The following is a 27,100-nucleotide window of genomic DNA, read 5'->3' as shown; positions in this document are numbered from 1 at the left end:
TGAAATTTATTTCTTCTGAATTTTCAGACTACCTTCAAAAAGTGTCTTCATATAATGTGCTAAACCTTCAAAACATAGTGGAATGCCATTAAGTCAGCTACAAATTCACAATAATGTGTAATATCTAATAGAGTAATTAGAGTGAAACAATTAAAAGTATCATATTTTACTAGATGTTTGACCAAGTCTTTCTTTGGCTTTATATTTCCTATATTAATTTTGAAAACAATAGATAACTTTCTTCATGATGTTCAAAAACCCTTAGTTATGGTGGCCAATGAATTCAAGTTGTAAACAAAAGAAAAATATTGAAGTCATCACATAAAATTTAAATGGTGTAGACTTTTCATTTATAATACTTTCCAAATTGAAACTTTCCTAAATTACAAGCTAAATTCATCCATACTGTTATATAAAACATAAAAATTGCATAAGTGAAACTATACATATCATATACAAAATATACTATATAGTTTGAAAAATATCTGGCAAATTCTCAAATGCTTTATCTTTTCCATTTTTGTTTGATATTTTACATATTTGGGGTAAGTTTTCAATATTTGGGTTAATTTATGTATATTTTAATGGTTTATAATTATGAATCAATTGAGATTCTCATACATTGCAACATGCTAAGCAATCCCAATACCTTATTTTCTATAATTATTAACAGTTAATAGATAAGAACGTTTTTAAAAATAAAATTTTTCTTTAAAGCACTGTGTTTTCTTTATTAATTCATGGATAGATACTTAGGCAATAAATATTTTAGATTTAATGTAAATTTATTTATATATTATGAAGTGGTATATTTCACATAAGAAAATTATTGTATGTTAAGAAGTAGTATTTTTTTTTGTTTTCAAATAATGTAGTCTATGCCATTTCTCTTTAAATCTTTCGCTTTCAGGAAACATAAATGTATCTTTACTATTTAACATATTAATTAGTTTTGTTTTAATGATAAACCTTTTTGTTTCTTATTTCTTCTCTATGGTCTTCTTTCAATTTAATTTTTCCTGTTTTAAGGGTTTACTCTGTATTGTTAGATAGCTAATATTCTTTCTGGAAACAGATGATATATTAAAAAACAAAGGATTAGTACCCAGAAAACCTGAGTAGATCAGCTAAAAACATATTTGTGAAAGTAAATTTATCTTATATTTAATCATGAAATGTAAGATACTAAGCATTGTTTCTAAACCAAGTCCATGTATTCATTTTACCTTTACTATTTATATCCACCACTGGAAAAAAAAAATGAGTGGATTGGGTTAGTTCTAAGTAAAAGTTTAGTATATATTTGTAACATCAATTAAATCTTTTTTTTTTTTTTTTATGTAGTCGTTCTCCTTTTACTATCAATGGTATTTCTTTTAATGATGAAAACTCAGGGCAGCAATTTGTATTTTCAATAATCTCAAGTGATTCTTTATTGAGTTAGAATAATTTTTTACTAGCGGAATATATTTGATTTTAAAAATCACTAGTGAATATTATAAAGCAAGATTTCCCATTACCACAAATCTTACTTTCATGGCAAGTATTATTTTGTATTAAGAGGAAAATGAAAATGTAAAAAGAGTTCCTTTCCTCTAAAACTTGTCATGTGACACAAAAAGAAGGTAATCTTCTACCTGATATTTAGAAGAAGTTACAGCAATATTTGCAGTTCACACAGTGCTATTTTCTGTAGCTGTTCCTTCAGTGATAAGCCAAAGCTCTGGAAACACTAATATAATGTTACATTGGAATTATCTGACCTATACCCACTCCAACCTCCCAGGGTTGGAGGGGTCTTAATAAGATAAAAGAGATAACCCAAAGCAGACATTAAAATGGTTAGTAAATGGTCTGAGAATTTGCTAGAAATAAGTATGAATGTGTCTGGTGGTTTATTAGAACCACCCAAAACTTTGTTGGTGGTTAAATAAAGTCCAAATATATATGATTCCCCAAAATAAAAGCACTCGTTTATTTTCTATTTAGAATAAGCATCTGAAAACTTTTGTGAGGAGTGTAAAGATTCTGATTTTGTTTTCTTTTTTTTTCTAATATCTGGATCAGTGTGTATAGATATTTGAGCAGCAAAGAAAAACAAAAATGGTAGTAACTTAAAAAAAAAACTCCAATGGATATTGTTGCTATCTTGGAACCTCTGAGGAATAATGTCACCTTCAAAGTATGTAAGATATTGGGTTGGGGATTCTATCTCTAAAAGTTAATAAAGTCCAGCTTATCAACTTGAACTGTGCTGGTTCTTGATATTTTGAATATAAAAAGAAAATAAATACAACATCATATAAACATATGAGAATATGTGTTTATATTCATATAAATAAATGAGACTATGTATTTATATTCATGTATGTGTATTCATGTGTTTATATTCATGTAAGTAAATGAATATATTCATGTATGTATATTCACGTAAATAAATGAATAAATATATTCATGTATGTATATTCATGTGTTTATATTCATGTAAATAAATGAGAATATGTTTATATTCATCTATGTGTATTCATGTGTCATGATATATGTCTGTGTTCGAGCAACTGACATTCTTCTAGTGTTAAGTCCAAAATAAAGTCATAGAGATGCCAGAATGAATAAACTATTAGCTAGTCGTGTGGTAAAATGTGACGTGACTTTTGCATCAATTTGAATTTTTTCGTTTTATTGGCTGTATGTTTGAGAGAAACAAATGTTTTGTTTTTCATAAGAGAAGTATCTTTATCAAGTATAAATAAATAGATTAAATTAAATTTTTAGAAGCATATATCAATATAATTGATATTTAAAACACATAATTAAAAAAGGTCTCTATTCGCTAGTAACAGTCATTTTCCTCCTTTTCAAACTTTTTTTCTCTATGAAATAAATGAAATGATAGCATATGAGTTTTGATCCTTTTTGTTTTGACTATCACATTTAATCATGGTTACACAATAGCACCAAAATTAGGACAAAATACAACAATTACAAGAGAGATCTTAAATTATATGAGCTCATTGCATGCTTCAAAGGTCACATTTTCTGAAGAAAAAAGTTTCCAACTGCCAAACTTGCTGCATTTTCTCCCAAAAGAAATACAGACCACTCCACCCCAAACTAAATAAAAGATACAATACACTGATTTTTGAATAGATATGTTATCTACAGTTTATGGAACTGATAGTCCATTTAAATAGAAAAAGATAGATTTTACATAAAGCAAGATAGAGTACAAAAGCACAGCTTTTGTAATTTTGGTAATATTGCAATTTTACAAACATATTGCATAGTATGTGTAAGAAAATAGTTCCATTTTTAATATATATACAAGAAAACATTTACATGAAAATTACAAAACAAAATAAATGAGTAGTGGACCTGGTTTAAAGAATTCTATAAATAACGAGACAGAAACTCAAAATTACACATCTCCATTGTTAGCGAATGTCTTTGCACATCTTTAACCCTGTTTGGCTTTTATTTATAAATATTCAGACAAATGAAATATTAAGACTGCAAAAACAAAAACAAAAAAAATCACAATTCATTATACCATATTTTCTTTAATGTTTTTCATTGACTTTCTCAAAGAGTGGAACCACTTCAATCACACTTAAAAATAGCCCCGTGGTTCTAAAAGTATTTCGAATTAATTATATTCTCCAAAGAACTTTTACCAAGCAATGAAAGTTTAAACTCATCTGAGTAAATCTATCCTGGACCTATTTTGGGACATAGTTTTTACATACTGGTTTTATGAATCGAAGGATTTTATTATGCACGTATAAAAAGTAAGTAGACTACACTAACAAAGTTTCCCTTCTAAAACAAAAGCATTAATTAATAATCTACAGCACAGAATCCAGCAAGGATGGATGTTTACTACCTCATGTTATAATTATAATCTCTCCTATTCATCTGAATAAATTCATAGAAGCAGCAAAATTTTAGAATTAAATATAATAGAAATCCCAGTCTTTGGTCTTTGACATTTAAACAACTAATGAACTACAATATAAAACAATATGAATAACCGTGTCCAGTGAGGTCATTCATTAGTTTATGATTGTTTTAAAAGAATAAAAATACAGTATTATTTTACTCTGTGATAATGATATTTTGCAATATTCATTACTATAATATACAAGAGTACATAGAGAAAATAATTTCTCCAAGTATCTGCACATGAGTCACTCTAATTAGACAAAAGGTACTAAAAGTATAAGATGACAAGACCTCACTAATATGAAACTTAAATGTGAGTTTTTCTTTGATGGCTGTGTAGAGAATTTGGCCATTAAATATCTTCAACTACTTCAATAATTTAATATTATGGTATTGACATTAACTGCTATAAAATTTAGCACTTAAGTGCATTAAACACACTCTTAAGAGCCTCTACCTATTGTTGCCTCATACAGAGATGCCATTTTTGCATTGACATAATTCATTAGTTTTATTATGTTAAATGCTAGTTTTATGAAATAAAACTGTCCAATTGAGGGATTCAGATGGTAGAGCATGTAGGAATTTTGAATGGCGTGACGTTATAAAAAATTCACAATTGATCTTTGCGATTAAATTACCTTTTTTCAGAAGACCAATGCTTTTTAATTTGAAGGAATAAGTAATAAGAGAATGATCAACAGGGGATTAATATTTGGTAAATATTTCTATTAATTTCCTAGTCATTTTAAAAAAGACCCAAACACATTCTTTTCCTTTTTAATGTCAATCAAATTACTGAAGCTTGTCAACAAAGCATGATTTTCTGAAAAGGACATTAATGTTTAAATAGTAAGAGCAAGAAAGAGAGTATAGAAAAAGGAGTAGGGAATAGAAAGCTGGAAAGATTTCCATTAACATTTATAAGCAACATGTTAAGGTACAGAAAGAGATTAATAATGCTAAGTTCAAACTGGGCTACTAAACCCAAGACTACCGAGTCTTAAGTTAACTAGTGAAATTTAGAGATGAAAATAACCAAAAAAACTTCTAGTTTGATGTACCCCTCTCAAAGATAAGTAAGTTCTGACCAAGATAATTAAGCAGATTTCTTTAGGTTCATGTGAGTAGGTAGGGACAGAATGAGAACTGAAACTCCTGGCTCCATTTTCAGAGATTTGAGGTACTGAAATCTAAGATTTTCTGGGTAATGTAAAATTTGAAGCATAAAAATTATCTTAATTTTTAGATAAATAATTTTGTACCAGATTATAAAGCTTATGGTTCATAATAAAATAAGGAAAAAAAAAAAAAAAGAAAAAGAAAAGACAAAGCAGCGCAGGGTAGAAATGTTAGAGCTATTAGCAGAAAACCTCAGGAAATCTGGAAGTGTATTTTTTGGAGGTGTCTTACTGAAAAATTCCGAAAGAAAAAAGAGAAATGTGTTGTCTTTGCTTCTCTCCTTTAGACCTCAGTTAACCGAACTCAAAAACTTCTCAGTTTATTCATTCCTAGCTAAGAATTTAAATGCTAAGAATACTGTTAGTCCCCTTTCTTCCTTCTATCCTTCCTGCCCGCCTGCCTTCCTTTCTTCCCTTTCTGCTCTCTCCAGCTACACTGAATACAAAATTTAGGGTCTGTGTAGTACACTTTAAAGACTCATTTTTTTCTTTCTGAGTTTGATTTAGGAAAGATAAAATTTGCATCTAAATAAACTGCACTATTTAATATATGTTGCAATTTAAAAACAGTACTGAAAAAAACAGATAATGAATCTGTTTGGGTAGTCTACAATGAAAGGAACTCTGTACTGAGAAAGAACCAAGTCTTCTTATATGAGACAATTAAGAACTTTTAGGAGCAATATACTATGCCTTCAATAGAATCTTGAACTCTGAGGCTGAGTCTATACTTAGATACAAAGGAATCTAAAACAGCCAGTCAAGTAATTTAAACAAATTATTTAGTGTTGGATAGGAAAGCCATCTGCGTCACTATTTGTTTCCTATTAAATTGAACAGGTATTTTCACATTATCTAGACATAGTCTCAATCTCTTATTTATTTCTTTTTACGTGTTTCTATAACATTTCAGAATACATTTAAATTCAAAACTTGACAGCCTCTCACTGGATTTGGCTTTTACACTTTTTTGGTCTCATCACTCTTTCTGTCTTTACCCCTCTTATGATATATAATTTAAATTTTCAGTAGCCTCTTCCACCTCCTATAATATTTGCTGTTGGAGTTATAATATGTTAGATCTGGAAGGGATCTCAACAGACTGTTTGATTCAATACTTTTGTTGCAAATTGAGTTAAACCGAAGCCTGAAGATATCTCCATACTGCCTAAATCAGCTCCCTGGGTATAAGACAGAGCTGAAATTAGAAACAGGGCTAATTACTAATAAAAAATTGTTCCTATTTGATTAATAAACTTTCTAATTGTTTTAATTTAGGGATGTTTTAAACTCAAATATGACTCAAATTAAGACATGGTTTTTTCCTAAAAAGTCCAAAATATAGTGATTAGCACCCATAATTTCTTGAAGTTTCTTGCATTATACTTTGTATTAGTATTTTGCAAAAACCAATGTGAGTATTTCTTATGTTAAATTCTAATGTTTTAACTGAAATAAATTGAAATGCATATATTATGATATGACTTTTAAGCAATTGCATATCTTAATTCTTAGTCCAGTATTGATTTAAAGTTTTATATAATAAGCCCCAGACACAAGTCAAGTTCTATTTTAAAACTAATAAAACTGCACTAGCTTTCTAACTCTTCTGCTGAGTATAGAATGAATTTTGTGAAATGGAGCTTTTCAATTATTCATCATGATAGGTTATCCAAGCCAGATAATTTGGCCAAATAGTTCACTTCCTTGCTTGCGTTACTCAATTTTCCTACTTCCACTACCCAAATAACTTCAACAAGTTTTAATCTCCTACTTCACTCTGTGCTGTAGAGGCCTGAACGCCAAAGTTTCAACAATCATGAACCCTCAAAATGAAGCTTCCATACACCTGTAAGAGTGTGCATGGGAGGGGAGGGGAAGATTGACTAAAATGTGAAAATTAAGGACTTACCTTATAGTAATCAAGGCATCTTCCCATAATAGGAAACATTTAATACAATTTTACATTCTTGGATTCTGTAAGTTTCAAGAATTTGAGTTCAGGAGTATTGTGATAAACGAATCTACAGTATTCTGGAGTTATTTATTAGAAGCGAATTTACAAAAACAAGCAGTAGAGAATGAAAGGAACTGTGATTGCTCATATCAGGGCAGCTTAACAGTCTGATAAAAGTAACTAAATGTTAAGAGCCAAAAAAATGTGACAAATTCCTCAAAATATGAATCTAATGGAGTAAACACATTTTAACATGTTTGTTAACATCTGTATTTTTTTACTGTTTAAGCAGAAATTTTTAATTAATTTCTACCATCCTTAAATCTTAACCTCCAAGAAAAAATACATAGATATAATTCTGAAAATGATATTCCAATGGAAAGTGTATCCATTCTCAGCATTATGCATCACATTAGTGTTTATTTAGATGTTTGAATTTTAGCAGTCAGAGTCAAGTATAAAGTGAATGGAGCAAACAAAAATTATACTATTAGAACCTAGGTATAAAGAATAGCATGTGGATTCCACACCAACTGTATGTCCCTCTTAATCCTATTTTATATTGCAATAAATTAGATGTTCTGTTAAAAGTAAATACGTCACATGCAATAGCCAAGTAAGTACTATATAAGGCCATTCAGATCTGACAAATGACAGTATAATGACATTTTGTTAACTCTGTAAAGATTATATTGCTGAGTGCTTTCAAAATTACCTAATGTACAAAATTCTAGACTTAGTAGACAAAGAATAACAACACATCGAGTTTAAAGAAACCAATAAAACTTAGAATGGGATTCTGTCTTGTTTTTGTTTTGTTAAAAATCATGTATTGAATTTAATTTTTAGTAAAGCAAGCATTACATAATGCTTTAAAAATTTAAAATTCGGGGAAAAAAGTTTACATCCAAAAAGATGAATGGAAAATTGTGCTTTCAGACTGTAGAATTAGTTTTCTTACAAGGTTAACCATTTCATCTTGCCATTGGATACTGGGAATTTCATCTATGTAATGTATATATGTGCAGTTCATATCCAGGTCCTGCAAAAATCTAAAACTGTGTGCTTCACTTCATGTAGCAAAGGCACCTATGTTATTCTCCCTTTTGAGCAAAAGTTATGATCCAGTTTTCCTGCTGAAGATGATTTTTCCACGATTGTGTCGCTCAAACTCTCTGTGTTGAGCAGTACAGTAAATCACAAGAGAAAGTGGCGGCGAATCCCTGTTTATGCTGGAAGAGGTTGCTCTGTGGACCATTTGAAGAAGCTCTGGACTTATCACAAGGGAAACCGAGCAGAATTGTGAAGCAGACGGACAGGAACAAAAGGCTATTCTGGTGTGAGGAGAAATCAGTCACTTCAGCTCCACAAGCAGATGTTGCTACTGGACTGACAAGTGGAACCTACTCCTGCTGGAGAAAGGTAAAGTTTGCCATTGGGGCAGACACACAATTCATACACTGTCTGTTGAGCATTTGAGGAGCTGGGTGAAGATGAGAAAGAGCCAGTCGGCAGATTTCCCAGCCGAATTGTGTCCGCATTCAAAAATATCTAGGGGGAAAAATTGCATTTTAATTTATTTTAGCATTCTACATTCCTTGGAGCTTTACAACATGGTCTAATAAGAAAGACTGCACAACAAACAATTCTATTGGTTTAGCTGCCATGCTTTGTTGAACAAACAAATTACATTTCTACGGTGTAGCCCAAAAGCTCTACAGCTATCTTCTCCTTTGAGACGTGGTGCATTCAATCTGAAAAGCAATATTGTACAATCTGCTTAACAGTCCAACCCAGTTACTCGAACATCACAGAAAATTAATGATTTTGACAAAGTCTCTCAATTTAACTTCTTAATCATGCCTAGTCTAAAGAGTATACAAAGAGCTCCAAAGTTTCTACAGCCATGGACACCCGAAATGAAGCTTGAACACACCTATGATAGTGTGCATGGAGAAGGAGAATGTTCATGGAGATGACATTACTGAAGGGATGGGAAATTAATAAAAAAATGGCAGGCCTAAATTTTTTAAATACTCATAAAATCATATCAATAGTCTAAAACCTATGCTAGGTAGAAAATAAGCAAGATTAGCAATAGATAATTATTAGATATAATTAAGTTTGAAGTCTCCATGAAGCATATTATTTGTACCAACACCTACTTTGCTGTATCTTCTAACTTGTAAAATTACTTCACATATTTCGAATCATGGACTTAACACTTTCAGAGACAGTTATCACATGGCTTTGATATGCATGGGAAAAGTTCCAAAGAAGGAAAATTTAATTGTGAACTTGAATGAGCAAAGAAACAACTCTCTCTAGCTATCCTTTCATTCTATACTTATGCAGCTAATTACTGCCTACAGGCATCTCTAATTGACAGGAGAATCAGAGAATACACCATTTTCTACATTTTTGCCCTCATCCAAGTTTTATTCATGTCTCATTAGGGATCTTGGAAAGGCTTCCTAATCTGGCCCACCCAGCTGCCATTCTTGTCCTCTTATAGTCTATTTTACATACTGCTTGAGTAAACTTTTAAGAAATGTAAATCAAATCATGTCACTTCAGTGCTCAAAATTCTCTAATGGCCTGCCAGCACTCTTAACATGAATCACCATTCTTGTCCATGGCCCACAAGCTTGATATAATTTGGCCCATCTCTCCAACATCACTGCCTATAATTTTTGCTCCAGCTTTTGCATTTCTCACAATGCCAAAAGAACTCTGGCCTAAGGGCTTTTCTATTCCCCATTTCTTTAGCTTAAAATACTTTTCTCCAGATATTTATAAGGGGGGTTAGATATTAACTAGGTGGTTAGAGAACAGGGGTAGGAGGGAGATTTCCACTGTTTGCCTTTTCATACTTTTTAAATTTTGAAACACCGGAACTGATTGCATAAGTGAGTCAGAAAAAAGATTCATATACTATAGGCATGCATATTTTAGATTAATTTGGATGTGAGTATATTTGTTCAAATCTCTACTAAAAGGTCATCTGCTCAGAAAAGACTTTCCTAACCACCCTATTAAAATAACCTTAACCTAGTTATTAATTTCTCAACAGTTTTACTTTTCTCTGTAGTTACAATCCTTCCTAATATTCATTGTATTTACTCATTTATTGTCTGTTTCTCTTATTTAAAAGTAAGATCTATGAGGTCAGGGCATATCTTTGGTTCATGGATATAGAATAGTGCGTAGAACTGCGAAAACACATATTGTGTGAAATAACACTTTCTTCACTTTTGACATGTCTCGTCTCTCCCTTCTTGGGTGCAAATGTTACCTTCCACCAAAGTTCAGTTCATCCACTTCATCCTTCATAGATCATCTCCTGATGATCCAAGATGGAAGACATTTTTACTTTATTGTTATTAATCTTATTTTGCTGATCACTTAATATGTTATTTTATAGTCATAGCTTACTTTCCTTACTAAACTATGCTTCCCCTGAAGATGGACTCACACCTCTATTTTATTATAACTTCACAGTGTTTGACCCTGAACATAAAGCTTCCATATAATACAAGTAGGTGTTGAATAAATGAATAAATTACACAATATAAAGGAATGATTGCATTTACCACCAATATTCAAAGTTAAGAAAGCATCCTTAAAGTTTTCATTTGTAGGTGACACATGTTGAAATATATTACCCCATAATTACTCCTGGGTTAAGTGACAGGAAAGAAAAGAGAATAAAGGGCTTCTGTTCTAATCATTTTAGTAAATTTGTTTATCTGATGTAAAAGTTAGAAATGCCCAAAACAAGCAAAGGAAAATGAAGATAAATTTTGGGGCACAGATGCTGAGTCTCATTTCTTCTGACTCTGTTTCCACGTTGAGGGACATCAGTGAGTGTAACACAATGTTACACGCTCTGGGCTTTCACTCATTTCTCCACAGGGGAGAAGGAATGATTTTTTTTACTAGCTGAGTTTGAGAGAAACTAGACTTATAGAGCTCATTCCTCTTTTCTCACTTCTTTTTAGGAGCTAGCACGCTTGCAGACAGCAGACATTCTCAAGCTTCAAAAAATGCTGAAAAATATTACAGAGGCAAGCTCTGGGACTGCGAGGTTTAGGTGAGTTCACGCTGAAGAAATGTTAGGTGCTCGTGTTTTGTCCAAGAAACCTTGAAATATAGACAATAACGAGTGAAACATGGAAAACTAAAGAACATGTGGATAAAGAGGCTCATGTGGTATTGATGAAATGATTGTAAGATATTATGAATGGTTCATTTGTTAGTAAGCATAGAAATAAATTTTACTGGTTAGTACTGGTGGTTTGCAGAGCCTTGCTGACACCATGCCGCATCACTGGTTTTTATAGTTTGGAACTAATTGTCTTTCCATTGAGGTAGTCTGAATGAATAAAGAGTAGCTGTTTTTGTGAAGAGTAGCTGTTTTTATACAGGTAAGGCATACAGTTGGCAGCCTTGGAAAGCAAAAAGAGATGTGGATGCCTCATCAATGGCGTCAGCCTTGAAATTTATGGTGTGTGACCCGGTTTGGCTTAGCTGTAGCAGTGCCCTCCAGCTCTCCTACCTATTTAGAGGCTGCTCTAGACAATACTTAGCTATATGACAGTATTTAATTCTATAAACTTCTGAGATCCAAACAGTAGCCTCAACATATAAGGGAGGTAGATTTTATTAATAGATAAATTAAAATGAATGATGCCTTTAAAAAGAGAAAAATGATATTTTCTTGGCTTGAGATAGAAAATAAGTCATGAGGTAAAAAGAAGCAATATATATTAATTCTTTCCAACCCAACATTGTTCAGCTTTTCCAGCATGGAAGGGCTTGCTCATATCTCTTTCTGTCTGCTAAGGCAGTTACTATAATACTGTTCACTTTCCAACTTCTAAAATTGATATTTCTATCCTATATTGCCCTATAAACCATAAAATGCATTTGTTTTGAATCTCTTCCTGATACTCAGAATTACATCCCCAAGGTTTTAACTCATGGCCCATTGTCTTCTCTCCACCAAGAATTCATTTATCCCATTCTTATCTTTTAAAATTAGACCTATCACTGTAGGAGAAAATTTTAATCAATTTGTAAAATGAAAATTGTTCTCTCTTCCCTTGGTAATCTTGTAACATGTTATTATGTTATTGTATTTCATATGCTGTTATAACACTTTCAATGTTCCTACAATTATGATTCATGTTGTCTTCAGAACTGACTTTGAAATTTCTTGCAACATTATGTCTGAAATAACTGAATTTTCTGCGTGCAGAATTTTGTGTGCAATTTCATTCTTACACAATTTGTCTGTTATTTTGGTTACCTCAATACCATACCTGCTCTGATTTTTACTGGTTTAAAACTATCTAACAGTAGGGACTTTACATCTTTCTATATTGTTTAGTAAACGATCAATCTGCCTTTCTGTGGCATAGCCAATGAAGCAAAGAGAAAGATTTTATATCATTTCACACTTCTTTGTAGGAAAATTACATGCTATTTATATTATACTATGCATTCTATGAAGACATAATGCTGTGCTTTTCTATATATTTGTTTTATTAATATAAAAAATAACTACAACTGAAAACCACTGGCTATGATTTACTTATAGCGTAATACTCAATTCACAATTAAATGCTAACCTATAATTGTATCCAAGGATTCTGCTGATACTTTGAATAAAACAATAAATAAAGTGGTACGTAAATAGAAGCAGAAAGGAGATTTATGACCATCAATATTTATTATGGAATGATTCACTCCGAATAATTTGAATGAAATGATTAGCATGATAAAAGCAACTCTTTAGAAAAGACCTGGGATATTCTGAAAGATTTCTGTCTTGCTGTGGTAGATAAAGTAACATAGTTTGTAATTGTAGTGGAAAAGAATTCTAAAAGGTAATATGGACATATTTTTAAAATATTATAAAGCATATTTTAAAATAATTTAAGTTGTAATATCCACTAAGATGTTACTATGGTTCTGCCAATAACTTTGTTTATAAAAAAGAAGCAAAATATGCAATTAAAATTTATCTTGAATCAGCAACTGAGATAATGGCATAAAAGTAAAAGTAAAAGAAGAACATTTCCCTTTGATTCTATTAATTTATGTCCTCATCTTTACATCTAAAGACTTATAAAATGCTCCAGAGCATCTCTCTCAAATTCTCCTTCCATTCTTTTTCTTCTCAACTTGAACTTTGTAAGCTGATAATAAAAAATAAATAAGTACATGAAGCAAGAAAATACTAGGGGAATTAATTTGTAGAAACAGCATTCCAACAGATTTAGACCTTCAAGGACTTTGGGAATTGCAGTAAAAATATACAGAATAGAATATGTATTATGTATAAGGCTTTGTAATAATTAAGGTAGAATTAAAAACAAACAAGCAAATAAAAGAACAACTACCAAGATGTCCAGGCAGATTTGAAAGAACAACAGATGAAAATCCTAGAAATGAACAACATAATTACTAACATTAAAAGCTCAATGTAGGGATTAAATAAGAGATTAGATATTGAAGAAGAACCTGGGCATATAGATCTGAATAAATAAGCAGAGTGAGGCACATGGAGACAAAGACATAAAAAGTAGAAAGGGGAGGCTAAGAGATCTGGAGGGTAAAAGTGAATAAACTTAGTATTTCTTTAGAGTTCTAGAAAAATGCCACAGAGAAAATGGGGAGAGGTAGTATCTGAAGACATAATGCTGACTCATTTTCAGAACTGACAAAAGCATGATTTTTCAGATGCAACAACCACAATGTATACAGCTAGTAAAGTAAATTAAATAAATGTGTGCCTAGAGAGAAAGAGGAGAAGACTGAAGCAAAGGGTTTTTTTAGAGCAGGAAGCAAGAAAAAGGAGAGGATCTTTAAAGGATTGACGACAGACTTAAAGGAGATTCTTGGGGGAAAGAAAGTGACTTGGAAGAAAGCTATAACAGTATCTATCTCAGAAGTAACAATAGGTTTAAATAGCAAAATAAACTTTGCTTTTTTTCTTTTAAAAATGTAGGCTCTATCTTTACAGAAACAAACATCCAAGGTACTTTTTAGAAAAAATGTTTTGAAGACAAAAATACAATAAAGAAAACAAGGATTATCTTGTTCTTGATGTTATCTTGATATTTATTATATTTATATGCCAATTTTGAAACTACACAAGTTTAGATGCTCCACTTATAATTGACATATGAATGAACGCCTTTTAATAGAAAATAGAGCTTTGACTTAAGAATATACCATTAAGTTCACCAAATTTTATATTCAAGAAGTACTGTAATTTCATAATTTAAATTCTCTTATGATGCAGTTCTTTATGTTTTACTTGGAACCACATGCATATACTTTGAGAGGCAGGGCCCTCAGCAGTAAAGGGCCAGTCTCTATCCTTGAGAACTCACCTCCCCCTCTGTAGACTGCAAATGGAGCTCCTTCCTGCAGGTGGCCTTGAAGTCTCCTGCAGCTGCACTCACCTGGACCCCTCGAGGAGCTTCCATTATCAAGGACCTGGTCGGTGATTCAAGCCTAAGGAAAAAACAAAATAATCTTTAATAGTAAAAAGAAAAAAAATTATGATACACAAAAAAATAACATTAGTCAACTAAAAACAAACAAAGAAACAAGTGAGCATAAATAAAATTCCTTGCCGTTTCAAAAAAGCCCAAATAAGGTTTCAGAATAATTTTTGATTACCTTATTTATTTTTTGACTCAGTGAATCTCTTTATTTGTTGACATCAACTATTTTTCATTTGTATAATGATTTACTAACAGTTTCAATGTCGTTTCCCTTCACAATGCACATGAAAAGTAGGTTGTGATAAGTTTACATGTTTAAATCTTTTATACATTTTCAATTTTAATGAAGGAGCTTTAATAAATGCATTTCTACAAAGTGATCATGTAAGTATCCCTCAATAAGAGTCCCTATCTTGCAAAGATGAGAGAGCATTAAGAAAATCATGAATATTGCAAGCTTTTAAGTGCGCACAGTAAAAATTTTGTAAATTTGAAATTTTTCAAAGTACCTTTTACACTTTAGAAGTTAATTAAAATGAAGAAACAAGACATTTCCTGCATCAACTGACTACTGGCCAAGGAAAATATCCACAGAATAAATAATATCAATGAAGAAGAAAAATTCGATACACAAGTACAAATGTAATTAAAGGTTGACTACACAGATTTTGAGGGAAAAAAGTATTTTAGATAGTTGTGCCTGTAAAAATGATAGCTGAGAGGCAGTTACAAAATCATCTTCAACTATAAAACTAGAGAAAAGAGCCAAAGAAGACAGAATACAGAAAGTACAATATAGTCATAAAAAGCACTAGTGTGAGAAGAAGTAATATCTCTGAGTTGGTCTTTTCAGATATGCGTTCAGCTCTGGGGCTGCAGTTGTCTGTGTTCCCCTTGACCCCATGACTTCAGGAAAAGAGCCCCCTCAGGCTTACGTTCGCTATCATCTAGAGAAAGTAGTTTCTTTTGAGGCAATAGATCCAGAGCTGTTCTGCAGAAAAAAAACACATCAAACAGTTTGTCTCTGAAGATTAGCAGTCTCTCAGTAGTGAAATTGAACTTGATTTGGAAAGGTTGAAAGACAAGAATCAGCATTTAGAAGTATTTGGACACTTGCAAATGTTGTTTGTTTGTTTGTTTGTTTTTGTTTTTTCACTCAAAAAAAAAAACAACTTTGAAATGTTCATCTCTTTGGGACTCTTGGTATCTTCACACAATTCCTGGCAGGGTCAAGTTTTGAATATGTATTTTAAAGAAATCTCCGTTTGTTGTCATTTTTTAAATAAAAATCACAGATTTTGACAGAATATTTGAAAACTTGAAAAAAAATCAGTCATAATTTTTCATTCGCCATCCTTATACTTTGCACATGGTATATAAATTTCAAAAACTGAATGTTAAAAGTATATTTTTAATTGATTTCCCCTGATTTCCCCAAATCTACAGCACCTTGAATAGTATATCTGTGACCACAACTATTTCCATTTGTTAATTATCCATGACATTAAATGTAATTATTTAAGTTTGTATATTATCAAACCATTCAAACAAAAATCAGATAAGGAATCAAAATAGATTAAAGTTCTAAAAGAGATTATGAATTTGACATTCACAGAAACACAACTCAGTGAACTTATAAGTGTGAAGAACACTTAATTTATAAAATAAATGATATGATATATTTTGTTTCTGAGGTTAAGGAGTTTGGGTTATTACTTATATATTTGATAGTAAAATGTCCATATTACATGTGTACATTTTTGTACTATATTTCTACCATGTTTGACATTTGGGATCAGAGCATTAGAATATATCAATGATTTCAGGGCTCTTGGGTTTTTCCATTCTTGTTTTTGTTAATTATTTAATCAGAACATTTTTATTACATTCATTTTAGACCTCAGGTGTCATTGGCAGCATAGCCACAGAGCAGAGTGATTTGCTAATGCTGACTTAGAGGATTCCTCTTCAAAGAGGAGGTAAAGTTGAGAGCTGGCTGAACCTCAGTTCAGGAAAGTCAGTCAGCAGCAATAAGCCTCGATTTTATCATCTTTAAATGGACAATTATAATGATTTCTTATAGGAATATAATAAATTTCTTAAAAGAATAAAGGGACATAAGTACATGGTAGAATAATATTTTGAAATATTAATGGAATTTTCTCCCTTATCCCATTTGCTTGTGCCCCTTACCATTCCCATTCACTAGACAGTACCCTTTGCCACAAATGATGGATGATAGAGCAGAGAAGCTGAGAAAAATCTTTTGTGTTTTCTAATCTTATTAACATTTTGAGTTGAATAAAACACTAGCCATTTAATGTGCTGAAAATGATTCAGCACATAAACAAAAACATCAGAAGAAAACCAAAATCATTGAGAACTTGTTGTTTATTCAAGCCTATGGAAAACTATTTTCTTGATTCACAGGGTAGAGAAGATCTGGAGGGAAATCAACAGAATTGGCCTTGAATGGTTCGCTGTGTTTTGCTACCTGGGGCCAAGTCCTAGGTTGTGGGACTTTTATTCTCTAGGTGTTAGAGATATGAGAAGAGCAGTAATGTACCTTCTATATTATATATGTATGTAAATTATTAAATATGTATATTATATATGTAAATAAAACTTAACGAAGCATATATTAAAAACATTCAAAAACTAGTAGCAATTTTATGGTATTGTTAAGTCCTAAAAAGTTTTGAAGTGATTTAGATTGAATAAAATAGGTTTCAACTATATGCTTTGTTAATCTTGATAAAGTTAAATGTAGTGCCCCAGTAAGTTTCATTAAAAATAAGTTTTATTAAAAATAGCACTGTTTTGAATAGTATTCAACATTTAGATGAGTAATATATACTAGAAACTTAAAATTAATTAAGGAGAGTGTACGGTTAAAGAGTAATAAAACTTTATTAGAATACCTGGAGGATTTGATAATTCTATTTTCAAAAGAACAAGTTGTGGTAGTCAAATATTTTTTATGAACATGAAAATTTAAACTTGCAAACTATTTTTACAAGCTTAAAATTAACATAAGCAAATAAACTATTTAGCATAAGAAAGTAAACTATTTTTTTCTAGGCAAAAAATCATAACAGGACTGCAATATATATGGAGACGAAAGAACTTCAAACTGACAATATTGTGAACAACATAAACTCATTGTGATCATTTACAGATGAATATATTATATCTGAATAAACCAATATCAACCAATATTAACCAATATATATCTGAATCAACCAATATTAGCATCTATAATTACATGTATACTTACACTTATATATATGCACACACAATACATACTTAGAGCTATTCATTGTTTCTAGGTTTATCACATGCTAAGTAGAGAAAAGACATTTCTGCACAAGTGGTGTGCAAATATCTGCACCTACACCTAACTTCAAGTGTTAAACTCCATGAATTCTGACAATAAGAAAGTAATCTTTACATTTAAGCAAATTGAAGCCTTATAAAAAGATTTGAAGTTAGGTGGGTATATGATTATATGATCTATCCAAACCATTATAAAGCAAATAGATTTAGATAAAAAATTTTAAAAATATGAAATAAAAGTAGGCATCACAATTTGCTAGCCATGCCAACTTATACAAAATATTTTCCCGGGCCTTTACTAGAAGCTGAGTGCTTCTAGAAGCCATATTAGAAATTTCGGAATAATAGAAAACCATTACTGATTTTGAAAGTGTTGTTTTATACTATAAAGTAATGAAAATTATTTACAAGAAGGAGTCTTGGAAATTGAGGTATAAATTAACTGAAACTTAATTACTATGCTCAAAAGTTACATCAACTTAATAAAAGAATTAAACAAAGGATTTGAATATGAAACTCATAGATTCTAAATGAGTTCTACTTCAAATTTTAAATCCAGCTAACCTCTCTGGGGCTCAGTAACCTAATAAATAAAATCATAGAGCACTTAAAAATAGAAATATTGTAGCCATTGCAAAACATCATTAGATTTTCCCTTCTTTATTAGTGTTAGCCATATAATTATAATAATATACTAAGAGCTAATATTAACACTAGGAACTTATTCTATACTTAAAACTTTGCATAGATTCTCTTAATCACCAATACTGCAAAATGGGCCCTCTAATTATCCATATTTTACCTAGGTAGTACTTGAATCTTATTGTAGTAGAGTCATTTTCTCAGGATTATGTAGTTAGTAGCAAAGACCCTAGAATACCTAAAGCAATCATGAAAAAGAATAACAGTTTTGGAGAACTTAAAACTTATTGCAATGCTATTGTAATCAAGACAGTGTCAGGCTAGCATAACAAATCAAACAATGGAATAAAATAGAGACTCCAGAAATAGAGACTTTCACATGTATGGTCATTTGATTTTTTGACAAAGGCAGTGATCCAATGAGAAAAAGCAGTCTTTTCAGTGAATGGTGCTGGAATAACTGAACTCTATGTGGACAAAATGAACCTAAATCTATACCACACACTGTTATCAAAAGTAAAAGCTAAAAACATAGGCTTTTAAGGGGAAATATCTCTGTGATTTGGGAGCAGGAAAGTCATTCTTAGATCATAAAAAGAATTACCTTCAATAAAATGAATATACGATCTGTATAAATTACAGTATATAAATTATATACTGGGAAATTACTTTCTCTCTCTCCATATATATGTATATACATTTATACACATTATATATACATATATATATAATATATATATTTATACACAAACACACAAATATATAACAAAGCACTGGTGCTAGGATGTATAAATAATCTTCCAAATCAAAGATAAAAATACAAAAACATCAAATATGAACAAAAGATTTGAACAAACACTTTGCTAAAGAATATATATGGTTGTCCCATATGTACATGAAAAAGTCATTAAAATCATTAATCATCACGTCATGGCAAATTAAAAACATGAGGTACCACTACACACCCACGAGAATGCTAACACTAAATATTAGTGAAGACATGTAGCAACTGAAATGCTCCTTTATTTTTGGTGAAGGAGTAAAATGATACAACTACTTTGGAAAGCTTGGCATTTTTATATAAAGTTTAACATATGTCGGATAAACCCAAGTGTCTATCAGTTAGGAAAATGCATAAATAAAATATTGCATGTTCATATAATGGAATACTAATTAGCAACAAAGCAGAAAGAACTATTGATACAGACAATATCATGTATGGATCTCAAAAATATGTAGAGTGAAAGAGATCTTTTAAAGAAGGGTACATACTGTATGATTAATTCATATTTAGTACTAAATCAGTCTAATCAAATCCCAGGTGAACAAAGTGAGGGCTGAGGTTGCTCCTCGTGGTAGTGGTGGGGATTTACTAGGAGAGGGCATGAGGGAATTTTCTTGGGTAATGATAGAAATTTGGGTTAACACAGATGTGTGCATTTTTTAAAACTCAACAAACATGCACTTAAGCTTTGTGAATGCTATTGCATAATTATTTTACAACAAAAGAAAGTGTAAATGATCTTGAACACTACTAGTTTATGATATACTTGCTAAAGCAATCATAGAAAGTATACAGATTAATGCAATTTATGTTCAAATGCATAAAAAATATGATACATAAGTCAATGGGTGATAGAATGTATACATATGTGATTAAGGATGTATACATATGTGATTTTTCCATTGTTATAGGAAAAATATAGGAAATAATAATGGAAAAATCTAGCTGGGAGTATATAGATGGTCATTAAGAGATGCTTTCAACACTGAATATTTTTGAGAATTTTTATAATAAGATGTTGGGAAAGAAGCTGTGGTTTCACATCTTATAAGATTATCTACTTTTTCTGTAAAATTTGTAAAACATGCTGGGGGAATCTGAATAGGAAAATTGTTAATTGACGCTAATGTTTGACTGTCATCAACTGTATTAAGGTGAAATAAAGATTAATGACATATAGGGATACTTTTAAAATATATAATTCCTGTGGCTAAATTATTATATTAATATAAATGCTATATTATTTAATGTCTGTATTTTACAATTATATTGGGGGGATATCTGGAAAGAATTTATGATATATTTGTTTTACTTGGAAATTCAAGAATTTGAGATATTCCTGGATAAAAACAAACTCAAATATATCTCTACATCATGAAATTTACAATATTTCAAAAAGTAATAAACATTTGTTATTGAATCCCCCCCAAAATTCTCAAGAAAATCTCTTGAAATTTAAAATATTATGTCAACATATTTTGGGGAGAAAAGTATGTGTGACAGTATTGGATTTTAAAAAATAAAGTGGGAGATCTTCCTTTTAAAATTAGAACTTAATATAAAGTTTATTTTAATTACAAATTATATTGGAATTAGATATAGAATTTGGGTCAATGGAACACAATACAGTCTAAAACAGATGGAAGGAATTTATGGAAATTTAATATCCGACAAATGTAGCAACCATTTGGGGGTGGATATGTTATCTTATTTAATAAATAATGCTTAATAAATTGACTAATCATACTGAAGAAAATAACATTAGATCCTTAACACACTCTCCAAGGATAACTTCCAGTTTTAACTATTCAAAATATAAAAACGAATTAAAAAATCACTGACTATAATATTCCACAGAAAACTGAAGGAAGATTTAGTACATAATATCCCACTTTATTTATTCGAAGTATAAAACTACAAAAAGTATTCATTTTGAAACCATTATAGCAATCACAGCAGTAAATTTCAGACTAGTTTTCACAGTGGGTTCCCAGGGATTATAGCAGAGGGAAGGATTAAGGTTGAACTCAAGTCACCTCGCTCTGTTTTCTCCAAGCAATTCTGTTTTTATGATGTTTATATACCAAAGTTGCAACATGATTTTGTTTTTAAGGTGCTGTGCAATTCTCAAATTTGCAAATGAGTGACCTAGGTCTCTAGCAGAAATTTCAACATTCTAAGAGTTCAGACTTCTTTTAAACTAAGTCACAAAGATACAATTACTAAACAGAAACTTAAGCATCATGTACCTTGTTATTGATAAATATTTAACACTATGTCAGAGAAATAGTAGTCACTCATTAATGATTTCTCAGCTTCAGTGATGGAATGAATGAAGAATTAAACAGAAAGTGTTTTAAGGCAAAAAAAAATCAATGCAAACTATGACTTAAACATATAAGAAATTTTACTGTCTTATCACTTTAGGCTACAGTGAACTTTCTTCAGATGCCAACAACGTTGTTTTGTTTCCTCCATATTTATCATTTTTTTTTTGCTCACTAGCACATTCCATTATGGTCTCCTTCAAATTAGATCAAGGAAATCTCTAGATCAATTACCTTCTTGTGTTCCCAAGATTGCAAGCTAACACAAGCTTCTCAGAAGGCTCATTTGCTACTAATTCTAAATAAATATATAAAAACATACACAGAATTAAAGAGTAAAAGGATAAAAGAGGAGAGGAAGGGAAGAAGGGAGAAGGAGAGAGGAAGGGAGGAGAGGAAAGAGAAGGAGAGGATAAAAGAAAAATACTACTTTATTATTATTTTTTCCTCATAGGTAGAAAAATACCATCAAAGTATTTTACCCTCCCTTTTTTTTGACAAAATTTCTCAGAAAGAAATCCTTAACTGCTTAATAAATGAGAGTTTTTCCTCGAACATAAGAGTGTTGTAAATTAAAGCAATGCGTTTCCAGAGGGTAATTTGGAGCCTGAAAACCTCAACATTTCAGTTTTAGATTATATTCAGATCAGAATGAACATGATACAAAGATTCCAATTATATCATCAAATATTAACTCCTTTCACTGATTCCAACTCAAGGCTCTTGTCTTATTCTTGGAATAGTTAATGGAGCTTGAATCCAAACAATCTTTGGGCAATGGGTATTATATAATGGATTTCATCATTTCTTACCAGAAGTTAATTTAAAAATAAAAAAGAAAGAACATTTATACTTGGGCTATTCCAGGCAATTATGCCGTTATCTCCTTATTGACCATTCAGTATACATTTTTTTTAGCCTTTTAGCATATAGGTCCTTATTGAAAAACCATATCACCTTCTATAAGAAATAAAAAAAAAAACCTACGTGTGTAGGTTTAAAATAAACATAAAAATTAGCACAAAACTTGGTGCATATTAAACACTTATCAAACATCTGTCGAATAAATAAATTATAGAAATCTACTACATTTCCACACCAAAATATTCCTATTCTCTATAATAAACTTTACAAAATATTCCTTTCTAAAGCCTTTTACTCTTGACAAAAACAAAATCAAAGGCAAAATGGCTACTCACGCCTCAAATTACCATTTTATTTACTTCGCCAACTCATCCAACCTTGTTGATTAGAATTAGGTTGCCAACTAAGAGTACTTCATATTGCCCTGAAAGGAAAATTGTCAGCAAGACCTCTAAAAATCTCAGACACTCTGCTTTTAATCTTCAGTACACAAATGAATAATTGAATACCCCCATCATTACTGTGCATTGTTTCTGTTTCAGTTTTGGAATATTGGGGGGCTGCCAATCTGCTTTTAGCACCAGCAGATAAGCCTAGCTTAGTTTACTGTTTAAATAATTGATGAATAATTAGAAAATAAAAACTAGAAGCACCATAAACTAATTATAACTTAATTCACATTCACACATGAATTTTGTCAGCAAGGTAATTAAGATAGCACTTGTTTCTTATTCCTCTTTTGGCAACAGATTTTCATAAAGAAAACTGTAAAATGTGTACATAATTACTAAAATGTTAGAAGTAAACAATGTTTCTTTTAGAACTAAGTAATTTAAAAAATATTATCGAATGAAGCTCTAATCTTTGATAAACTTTGGAATCATTGTCGCATGTGTCTTGGTACTACAATAACAAATGCTGCCAGGTTCCTTATATTACATGCTACTTATTCAGTTTTGCTAAGTTTCAATAATTCAAATTAACAAATGTCTATCAGACACTATTATTTGTGAGATATGGTGCTGGCTATTAACATCACTAAAGATAAGCAGGGAAGATGCAGGTTATATTCTAATGGAACATACGATCTTGTTAGCTGGAGAGAGAAAATAAATAATTACACAAAAATGTTAAATTCTTAACTGAGAAAAGAATCATAAATCAAGATTATAACACATTATGAGACACTATTTACACATATTCATCAATCTTCCTAAATCCTCTTGGTTTTGCCCTAGAGTAAATAATTATTATCTTATTAAAACAAATGGCTTGATCACATAGAGAAGACCACCTTCCCCTGCTACTGTTAATTAGCTTGTTTGAATCTGAATTACTCAACTAGTAAGAAACTGAGTTCTTTAGGAAATTTTATCTTAGAACTATAAAAGTGCAAATTTTACTCCTTGGCTTTTTTTTTTTTTTTTTGGTGTTAAGAACTTTCACTTTATTTTTCTATTTTCATTTGAGCTTTTTTTTCCCACTCATTTAAATGGGTAGGGCTGAATCTGATCTTTATGAAATAAAGTGATTTTTTTTTTTGCTTAATATTTTTATTGTGTTTTACAAGTGAAAGACTCTCTCAGGTTACTCTTTGATTCAACTTTAAAAATGATTTTAATATCTAATTTAATTTTTTTGATATAAATATTGTTTTCTAATATCATTGCAAACGCACTTTAGAATATAATTTACCTATCAGAAATTAATTATTTAGAACATCTTTTTTATTGACATATAACATTCCTTCTACATAACATTACTTGACCATAAATAGCTTTCTTCTAATCTCTGCTCTCCCTTTCTTTATGCCCATGCATGATATACAATTGTCTATGACGGATTTTCTGGAATCCTTATTTTATCAGTCCTTTCAACTTCTTCTGTAACTGCCCTTTCCTTTCTTTTTTCACTTTCTTCCTGATATATTTATTTTTATATTCATTGTATGTTTATTAAGGAAAAATATACAGAAGCTTATTTTTAGAATAATAAGTCACACTTTCTTGCCCTTCATCAAATACTTGACTATTTATTACATAGGTAAGAAATGTCAATTCCTTATACAGGTATGTAGCACATTTTCTACTCTAATTCTTTATATGTCAGAGGCTATAACAGTGATGGAAACAATGACATGGGTATAAGAGTCAGGACTTACCTGAGGTCTTGGGAAGGTTCTGCTCTGATGTGAGGTGTCTCAACAGAGTGCCCAAATACTGCTCCTTCAGTGCCTGGGGGTAACACAAATCCGGTAGTCAGTATAAGCAAGTGGACAGATGTATCAATTTTCATTTCTATTTTATAGATCAAATATTCTTCCAAAAATGGGACAACTGAAAACAGAAGTATAGAAAATAAGAGAAAAATTGGAAAAACATTTCAAGGTAGTGAAGGGCCAAGGAGGATAAATCTAAATGTCACTATGCAGACCACTTTTAAGATGATCTTATTTATAAAAGTTCAGATTGAGTTAGAATTTTTACCCTCTGATTAAAGAAGAAAGACTTATCACCTTCCCCTCTTTTATTTCCCAGGTAAGTGAATTTGAGGGAAAGATAGGTCATGATACTCAGTTCTGTCCTTCTACAAACAACAGAGCATAAATGAAAATGTGGAGTGAGCTCGAATATATTTATTATTAAATATTTAAAGGCATATGTCTTATTAGGCATTTAGCACTTGTCAGATACAGCTCCGACCTTTGGTGAAAGTGATCACTGAATGGCAGAGAACCAGTCACCTTACTTTGACCTTACTAGAATTAGGCTGTATCCAAAACCATAAACTACTTGAATTCATTTTATTAGAGTTGACTTCATATGGGGTCATAGTTACCTGAAGAGCTCATTCACTCTAACACTTTCCTCAGGCAACTGAATGATACTTTAAGCTTTCCATTAGTGACTCCATTTGACTTTCCAGGTTTTCAGAGCTTTTCCATAATTTAACTGAACAAAATAGAATGATGTTTCTTTTCAAAAATCAAATGTGAAACATTTTTTAGAATAAGATGAAGACAAAACCTCTCATTTCTTTTGTATAATTTCACATAAATGTTTTAGAATTTTTTTTTTAAATAAACTTTATTTTATTGTGGTTTAATCATCTTCATATATCTTGGTGTAAGAATGTCATGCCTGCTCCATCAATGGCCTCAGCACTAGCATAATAATACAGTGCAATTTAAAAATACAAAATTTAAACCTAGAAAATGAACCTGCTTCTGCTTTTTGTGAAACAATATAAGTAGATTGATTCAATAGGGAATTTAGAAATTGCCACCAGGAAATTAGAGTTAATATTTAAATTTCTTGAAAGTAAATTGTTATATAAGGAATATGGTGAAATACACTAAAGTTGCCAGATGACACCGCTACATAAAACAACAATACAGATATTGATCTTAAATCACAGCAGAAGAGGTTGTTTTTTGTTTTTTGTTTTTTTTTCCCAGACCGTAATATGGTTTAATGTATATTATGGTTCTAAGGGTAAATTTATAAGGTTCTGTTGCAGTAAATTCCTAATATTACAGATTTCAGTTTATAAGCCAAAAGCTATTGGCATTTGTTCACCTCGTACTGGGTTTTAGTAGTTGTTGGTATTTTTTTTCCAAAAGAGGCTTTGTAGGGCATATACTATTATATGGGAAAACTATTAGAAAATTATTGCTTTAAGGGGCTTACTCTTTCGATATTTGGTAAGATCTTTATTTCTGTGAGTGATAAATTCTTAGAGATAGTTCTTTAAAAGTAAAGTAACAGTTTTAGATAAAATTCGAATTTTGTGATTGTGGTGGTGGTGGCATTAGAAACAATGTTCCAAGGTATAAATTTTCATATCTTATGGAGAGGCTGCTTTGGCATTTAAAAATAAGATATAACTTCCAAAAGGGTATTATCCATGTACAAAGTCAAAATATAAATTTCTACTATTCTATGATTTTGAAAACTTCTCAAATAGGATAACAGAAATGTAATTAAAGAACAGTAGTAATGTTTATTTTCAAACACAGAATGACACACAATAATTTAGCACAGAATATATCGCTGAAGTAGAATGCTATCAAAAGTTTAATTTTCTAAAGAGGATTAAAAACTGATAGAGGTCTCAAATCTAAGCATTGATATAGAAAATTACTGATGATTTTTAAAAATGATTCTTGAGGAAATAAATTTATAATCATACCACCTAAGGAGCTAAGTTGAAAATTGAATAAAGTAACATAAATAACTGACTACGTGCAGGCCTTCAGATGAGAAAATTAATCTTAGTCTCTCCTTTTTTGTCCCAGAATGAGCCAAAGGGGCAAAAATTAATAATCGACAATGATAATCTTACAAGGAAATCAGTGGAGTATAAAACCATCTGAGCCAGGCACATAAGCTCATAAAATAAAGATCAAAAGTAAAATAAATTTTATATATATATATACACAGACACAGACACAGACACACACACACACACACACACACACACACACACACACACACACACATATTCCATGAATTGGGAAAAAGACTAGGCTTAGCCATTAAATTTAT

At 30.9% G+C, this 27,100-nt stretch overlaps 1 protein-coding gene across 1 annotated transcript in view; it reads right to left on the bottom strand.

Moving 5' to 3' along the window:
- Positions 1-8,439: 8,439 nt before the first annotated feature.
- SGCZ (sarcoglycan zeta) overlaps positions 8,440-27,100 on the bottom strand; it is a 274,769-nt gene continuing 256,108 nt past the window's right edge. Inside the window, exons 4-6 of the mRNA XM_023533686.1 lie at positions 24,715-24,787; positions 14,484-14,607; positions 8,440-8,631 (exon numbers count right to left, since the gene is read on the bottom strand). Of these exons, the coding sequence (XP_023389454.1) occupies positions 8,440-8,631; positions 14,484-14,607; positions 24,715-24,787 (389 nt within the window). The remainder of the gene's footprint in view (positions 8,632-14,483; positions 14,608-24,714; positions 24,788-27,100) is intronic.

This window comes from Pteropus vampyrus, unplaced genomic scaffold, assembly GCF_000151845.1.
Source record: "Pteropus vampyrus isolate Shadow unplaced genomic scaffold, Pvam_2.0 Scaffold108, whole genome shotgun sequence".
In the NCBI taxonomy this organism is placed as follows: Eukaryota; Metazoa; Chordata; class Mammalia; order Chiroptera; family Pteropodidae; genus Pteropus; species Pteropus vampyrus.
The sequence above is the reverse complement of the archived record's forward strand: the minus strand, read 5'-3'. Positions and strand labels throughout refer to the sequence as shown.